This window comes from Candoia aspera, chromosome 2 (assembly GCF_035149785.1).
Source record: "Candoia aspera isolate rCanAsp1 chromosome 2, rCanAsp1.hap2, whole genome shotgun sequence".
Taxonomy (NCBI): Eukaryota; Metazoa; Chordata; class Lepidosauria; order Squamata; family Boidae; genus Candoia; species Candoia aspera.
In genome coordinates, this window is record NC_086154.1 from 263,293,170 (window position 1) to 263,300,997 (window position 7,828).

At 47.2% G+C, this 7,828-nt stretch overlaps 1 protein-coding gene across 1 annotated transcript; it reads left to right on the forward strand.

Moving 5' to 3' along the window:
• Nucleotides 1-4,035: 4,035 nt before the first annotated feature.
• Nucleotides 4,036-7,828, forward strand: LOC134491867 (myogenesis-regulating glycosidase-like). The gene is given in 2 exon segments (XM_063295895.1): nucleotides 4,036-5,880; nucleotides 5,883-7,828. Coding segments are annotated over 2 exon segments (2,061 nt in total). The 5' UTR covers nucleotides 4,036-4,157; the 3' UTR covers nucleotides 6,221-7,828.

Consider the following 7,828-nt stretch of genomic DNA (forward strand, 5'->3'; position numbering starts at 1 on the left):
CCCCAGTTTGTTCCCTGGTGAAGGCCCCTCCATGGGAAAAGCATTTGCTGCCAACATTAGACAGCTCCATGGAAGGGCCCACCAAAGGTGCTGAACTTGGGTCCTGAGGAGGTACATGGAGTGCTTACCATGAGGAGGGAATCCTGTAGATCGCCTAACTCCAGTTGGATTCCCATCATGCACTAACAATGTGGTTTCTTGGTTTTAGCTTAGCGTGCTGAGTGAACCTCACTATTAACGTGTAAACAAAGGTATGGCTTGGCTTAAGGCTCTGGTGAATTGTGCCAGTTGGGAGATTCATTGAGCAACCAACATTAGGCATAAAATATGTATCCCGTTGCCACCTAAGGCAGCATCATACGTAGCTGGGCATCTCCAGCTGCACCAGTATCTGCATTGCAGCAACATCCTGAGCTCGGATGGGCTGTGAGAATAACCCTGGGAGGCAGGAGGAAGAGCCACAGGCAGGGCAAGAGATAAGAGATATCTCAGCCCAGAGAAGGAATGGAGTGGAGAAAGCATCCCAGAAGGGACCCTCCCTAGTTCTCCCAAAAGTAAAAGGAGGGGGAAAATGCTTTCAGACTTGCAGGATTCTATTACTGTAATATTACAATAAAGGTACAGGTGGGCTTTGACTTATAACCATTTGTTTAGTGACTGTTTGAAGTTATGACAGCGGTGAAAAAAGTGACTTACGACCAGTACTCACACTTACGACCATCGCAGTATCCCTGCAGTCAAGTGATCAAAATTCAGCTGCTTAGCAACCGGCATGTATTTACAACAGTTGCAGCTTTCCGGGGTCACGAGATCGCCTTCCCAACCTTCCCAGTCAGCTTCTGACAAAGTCAATAGGGGAAGCCGAATTTGCTTAACGACCACAGCAAAAAAAATTGTAAAATTGGGTGTGACTCACTTAATGACCACCTCACTTAGCGATGGAAGTTCCGGCTCCAATTGTGGTCATAAGTTGGGGACTACCTGTAGTATTAGTACTTATGGTTTTGGTTTCCTGCCTGGACTACCTCAAAGGGTTGACATACAGCAAGCAGTACAGTATTCTGTGTGAGCATCTGTCTTGCCTTACTTTCGGATCCCCCCTCCAAGCTGTCCAAGGAGGCCTCCCTTGGCTCGCTGGGTCCAAGGGCTCTCGCCAGCTCCATGGCACAGACGATTGTGCCCGTGCCCGTCTTCCACTTGCTGAACCTGTCCTTCTCCTGGGACAGGAAGGCATGGTGCCCTCCTGGCTTCATGCTGAGATGAAGGCTGCGTCCTTGTAATGTCAGGTGGCCTTTCTTGCCGCACGACCAGGCCTGAAGGGCCCCCTCCCCACAGGTCTCCAGCTGAGCTACTGCAAATCCTTCAGCTTTGGAGACTGCCAGGCACTCCCTGGTCTCCTGGTTGACCAGGGCCCAGGCCGCCTTGTCCCAGTGCCACTGGTGCTGCGGGGAGTGTGCCTTGCAGTCGGACAGGCTGACTTTCTCAGCGTGGTGAGGCGAGGCATGGATGCACTTCTGCAGACGGACATTTCGGATGAGGAAGGCGTCTCCACCCAGGTCTGGGGTGAATAAAGAAAGTGTTATATTTCCAACTGCCCTGGGTTCTCCACCTAGAGCAGTGTTTCTCAACCTCGGCCACTTTAAGATGTGTGGACTTCGACTCCCAGAATTCCCCAGGCAGCATGGAATTCTGGGAGTTGAAGTCCACACGTCTTAAAGTTGCCAAGGTTGAGAAACACTATCCTAGAGAGTAGTGGCTCTATTACAAGGAGTTATTGCATTGGATACTTATAATTTTCTTAAAAGGTAAGCCAGCTTGAGGACTTGAAGTCCATCAAGATTTCATGACCGATTGGGATTTCAAATTGAGTGACTCCCACCGACTCTGCGGACTTCAACATGCTAGTTTAGGAGGTGCTGTTTTTGGGGTGCAGCATCGCCTGATTTTTCCCAGAATTTCCCCTGCATGGATTTCCTTTCTTTCAAACAGCCTTTTACTGCACACATGGATCCACAAAGCCTTTACGTTGCCAGGGGGACCCAGTTCACAACAAGAGACACAGAGGTTTCTCTGCGGAAATAAAACGGAACAAAATTCCTTGAAAGGGGAAATATTTCATTTGTGCTTAATCTTATTGATAAGCAGAATTAATAGAAATAAGTTAAGGAAGGAACAGTGGAAAAACACACTTACCCTTCAGCCAGGAAAGGAGGATTATCCAAGTTAAGCTTCCCTGAAAAAGAACCATTGTCGCTTGCCAAAGAAAGTGTGTGTGTGTGTGTGTGTGTGTCTGTGCGAGCGCGCCTGCATTTGTGTGTGTGTGTTTGTACTTGGGGGATGCGGGGGCAGCCTTTGAAAAGGACAAACTGCACAGCCAAGTAGAAGCTCCGTGAGTTTCCTTTCATCCCCAAACTGGCAGAAGTTTAAGAAAAGAGGTTGAAGAGCCAAATGTATAATTTAAGAAAACAAACCATTTTCCAAACAAGAGCAGAGGGGGCTCCCATCAGAGGAAGGGACCCGTGCCACGGGGCAGAGGGGTGGAATTGTGAAGGAGGTGGCAAATTCCCTTTGAGCTCCTGCGAATAGTAAGAGCCAGTGGAGGCTTTTGGGCTGCACAGATCTCTTCCTTGGGAAGGAGGGAAGTGAAGGGGAGGGGCAGCTGTCTTCCTGCTGCAGCTGCAAGCTTTCCACAGTGGCACCAGAGCAATGGGAAAGAGCCGGGCAAAGAATGCTGTTGGACTCAGCTGTTCAGGAATGGTGGCCTGTTGAGGAAAGACAAAGGGCTTGTCCTGTTGGTGGGGATGCCAGTGGGAACTGGAGAAGGATCAAGGCATCCTCTTTGGCTTAAAGGGAGGAGGAGGAGGCCCCTCAATTCACAGACTGAGTGGGTTCCCTTTGGCTGATGGTGTTGTTTATGTTCTGCTGTTGTGTCTTGCAAATCAACCGCAAAGTTGCATTGTACCCAACCAGCCCAGCCCAGTTGAAGTCACATGTCTTAAAGTTGCCAAGGTTGAGAAAGGCTGCAGTAGAATACCCACTGTGCCTTAAAACCTGAGCTCCATGCACATTCCTTCTAACTGTAGGAGAAATAAAGGACTCATTCTTGGCAACCAGTAGTGCTGTAGTTGTGCTTCTTCAACCTGATTTTCTGTCTTGAAACATCCACCAGGGGTAAGCATTATTAACTCGGTGGAGACGTCATTTTACAATGCATGTTCATAAACGATTTTCGAAAGCGTACTTCCGATGCATTGTTAGTATAGAATGCACCCATCGTTTGCAAATTGCAAGGAAAAGTTGAGTTTAACCAAGGGAGTAAAGGGAACTATCAGGGTAATGGGGATTTAAGCCAAGTTTATGGACAGGTGGGGCAGGGAGGTCCATGAAGTCACCGGGAGCTGCTCAGTAGGGATGAAGCTGTGGCTGGTATGCAGTGAAACCGAGTACCCCAATACAGCTTCTGCTGAAGCTCTGGATGCATCTAATTTGGCCCCTTTGACAACCGGTCTCTTTCTCAGCCCCAGCTCTTCCATTTGTAATTCCCTGATTTTCCTGAACAATAAGAGTTTCCTGAGCGGCTAGGAGATTACAGTCGTTAATGATTAGTGCGTGTTTTATTTTTGTAGTGGAAATACTGCCCCTGCTGAGGACGCCAGAGCAAAGCTTGTAAGCCGTCACCGTAGAGAGATTCCACCAGCAGAGGCCTCCCCATCTCACCGTAGGATTCTGCTCCCTGCAGCTTTCCACGCAATTTATACCTGTGGCTCTCTGTGCATTCGATCGATCGCCTCCTGCCCGGCCAGGGCCTCCTTCTTTGCCCACTCACCCTCCCCCACCAGTTAGCTCCAGTGGCCCAGGCTGTTCTGGCTGCTCCCTGCCTGGGAAATGTGGTTGCATAATCATCCTTGATCAGCTGAGTTGAGTGGAGCAGCAGTCAAGAGGACGCTGGGTTTGGCTGGAGAGGAGGGGAGAACTGCAAAGAAATCTGATTCCCAGGAAACAGAATCTGTAAGTTGGGTTGGGTGAGGTAAACAACATCTGTATTCTGGTGGGGTTGCTTGCGCTCTTGCTGCAGAAGACACAGCCAGGCAGCTTGGCATCAGGCTATTCAAAAGCCTCACCCCCAGAGCGCCGACTGAGCCACGGGATCTGATGAAATGGGAACTCAGCCCTTCCGTCGTCGAGGGAAAGGAGAATGGACAGAGAAGCAGCCGGAACCCAGCCAGACGCCTCCTGCATCCCAGCCGATCCGTCTTGTGGCATGCGCCGTACTAATAATGGGGTTATTTCTAATAGTGGTAGCAGCTGGGGGTTGCTATGTCATTCTTTTCCAGAAGACAGACAGGATGAAGATTGAGAGGCTGGAGTTACGAAAGGATGGGTTTACCATCAAAAGCCAGGGTGGAGACATCATCTTCGTGTTGACCTTTCGGTCTGGGGTCCTTGACCTGGAGTCCTGCTTCCAGGAAAATAAAACGTTAACTTGTACCAAGACAGATAAAAGAAAGATCCATTTCGTTATCAGTGCGATTAAGCCTAAGAAGGCAGTGAACTGCTACTCCATCAACTGGGAAGAGTTGATAGCAGACACAGTGGTGGAGCACAAAATATTCTGGGGGGAGGCCCACTGGTATGGAGGCTATGAGATGAGTGTCCAGCACTGGCCAATCAAGCTGCCAGGATGCCAGGAACCCATGCCTTTTGTGACCAGTGATGTGTATTCTTTTAGGAACAGCTTTGGGGGTGTCCTGGAGAAGTACTGGTTGTCTTCCAAAGCAGTGGCCATCAAGATCAACGACTCTGTGCCCTTCCACCTGGGGTTCAATGCCACTGAACCATCTCTTGTTTTCCAAGCCAGGTATAAAGATTCCCCATATGGTTCTTTGTTGGGGGAGCGATCTTTTCCAGGGTTATATTATCATGTCTGCGTAGCTCCGGACATGACTTCTGCCCATAAATACATGATGCAGAGTTATTTCAAGAAACATTTGAAAGTGCCTTCAGAACAAATGTTCAGATTTCCAATCTGGTCAACGTGGGCCCTTTACAAAAAAGAGATTGATCAAAATAAAGTTCAGGAATTTGCCCAAATGATTCGGAAGTATGGCTTTAAAGCCAGCCATATTGAAATAGATGACATGTATATGCAGAATTATGGTGACTTTGACTTTGACCCCTTGAAGTTCCCTCGTGCAACAGAAATGTTTGAAAAGCTTAAGAAAGACGGATTTAATGTTACTGTCTGGATACACCCATTTGTACATAAAAAATCACCAAACTTCAAGGTAGGACTAGAGAAACGTTTTTTTGTCACACAGCGAAAAGAGATATTACCTGCCATGGTTGAGTGGTGGAATGGTATTGGCGCCATATTGGATTTCACCAACCCTTTGGCCAGAGACTGGTTTCACACACACTTAAAGGAGCTCTGCTTAAAATATGGCATATCCTCCTTCAAGTTTGATGCCGGGGAGACATGCTATCTTCCCAAAGAGTTCAGCACCTTCCAGCCCCTTCTGGATCCCAGCATCTGGTCCAAGTATTATGCAGAAATGGCCAGCGCTTTTCATGGGCTTGCAGAAGTTCGAGTTGGTTACCAGTCCCAACACATCTCGTGTTTTGTTCGTATTATTGACCGGGACTCAGTTTGGGGATACGAGCTTGGGCTAAAGTCCATAATTCCCACAGTACTAAGCATTGGCCTTCTGGGATACCATTTCATACTACCAGATATGATTGGTGGAAATTTTATTCCAAATAAAACCGATGGGGCTGTTGAAATTCCAGACCGAGAGCTCTACATCCGCTGGCTGGAGTTGTCCGCCTTCATGCCATCTATGCAGTTCTCCATCCCCCCTTGGCTCTACGACAAAGAGGTCATAGAACCCTGAAGTTCACCAGGCTTCACGAGTCCCTGGTGGCCCCCCTCTTGCTGGAACTGGCCGGAGAGATCACGGACACGGGGGATCCCATCATACGGCCCATCTGGTGGATCTCTCCCGGGGACGAGTCTGCTCACAAAATCGATTCCCAGTTTCTCATTGGCGACACCCTGATGGTGGCTCCTGTCTTGGAGATGGGGAAACAGGAACGAGACATCTACATCCCAGCGGGCAAATGGCGCAGTTACAAAGGAGAGTTGTTTGAAAAAACTCCCACCTTGATAACGGACTATCCTGTTGATCTGGATGAGGTTGCTTATTTCTTTTTGGTTCCTTAAATAGCCTCAGACCCAAAGAATCCTTCCCCCTTGAAATTCTCTTAGAATCATGGAATTGGAAGGGGCCACGTAGTTCAATCTTGAGTTGACATTGACTTAACTCAAATTGTTTGTTTTTAGATGAACAATTATTTTCGCTCAGAGCAATTTTTCTTAACAAATGGCAACGGTTCTTATTGTGAGCCTTTTCATTCTGCTGAACTTTCATTGCTTAAAACCTGTTCATCTCCGCTGTCCATGATGTGGAAGAACTGTTGCCATAAGACAGCAGACAGGGAAATCAGGACCAGGGTGACTAATCAATCAGTACAGGGATGGAGAGAAAGACAAATGAATGTCGTGACAGTTTTGTCAACTCCTTCTCCAGGAATATTTTGGATTCTTTTTTTCCAGGGTGTCATTCATACATGGGGGTTCTTCATGGAAAATGGCTATCAATGTTGCAGGAAACATACATAAGCCAGATGCTAAGGGAGATACTAACTTGCTAGTTTGGATCACCAACATGCCAACCCACAGGAGAAGGTTAGTGAGGGTGCCACTTTCACCCTCCCCCATCCCATTGTGTACAGCTCATGAACCAGAGCTGAAGTCCTACCTGAGGTTTAGAATGGCATCCAAACCAGTAACAACTTCTGTTTTGCATCTGGGCAGTCTGAATTCAAGGTCTGTTGTGTTGCTGAAAACTTTACTCAAGGTATAATTGATTGAGCAAGTGATCCTATGAAGTATGGGAACCAGATAAGCAAATGCCGCATGGTCACAGTGCACTTTTTCTGGCAACAAAACAAGTGTTTTAACACTGCCTTTCTTTGGGATGTTCTTCAATTTCCCAATCTAGCCTGCAGCCCTGGAATCCTGTGGTGGCCCCATCCAAAAACTAACTAGATCTAGCCCTCGTTGCTTACTTTCCCTAGCTCCCACCTCCTTGCAGCCACTGTGGCGGTCAGGAAATTCCAGAGCTGGAAACTAGATTGGGAAGTTGAAAAATACATCCTAGAAAGAGGCCAAAGTAAGTCATTTCTGTCTTAATGACAAGAGAACGCCTTGGATATATCCATGGTCACCAGGACAAGCCACCTTGAGCGCAAACTGAGATAGGGTCATGTGCAACTTGTTTGACTAATGAAATAAACAAGGTTACCCTTCCTTGGCATGACACCTGTCTCAAGATGGCTGTGCTTGCTGGGGATCTGTAGACGCAACATATCCAGAATTCTGTGACCTAGTTGACAACACAGTTTGGGCTCCGTTTCTTGGTTCTGTTGCTTCACATTCTAAGCACTAACACCTCCAGCCCATATCAGCTTGCCATGACAAAGAGAAGATCCTTCATCACATAATTTCAATTGGAGGTGGCATCATATAGATGAAAAGAAGACTTCCTAGTGGTGATGCCTAAAGTTGGAATGTCCATCTTGCAATATTTTGGGCACCTGGTCAAAACATTTGTATCACTTTAATTGATAATTACTGCTAGTTTCTATTGTTTGCATGATTGTTCTTTTTTATTGTTTTATTGGAGTTTTCATCTTTACATGTGCACTATCACTGAACCCATTTGAATGTAAGCCAGATCTGAAGTTTAGCAAAATGGAATAAAAATAA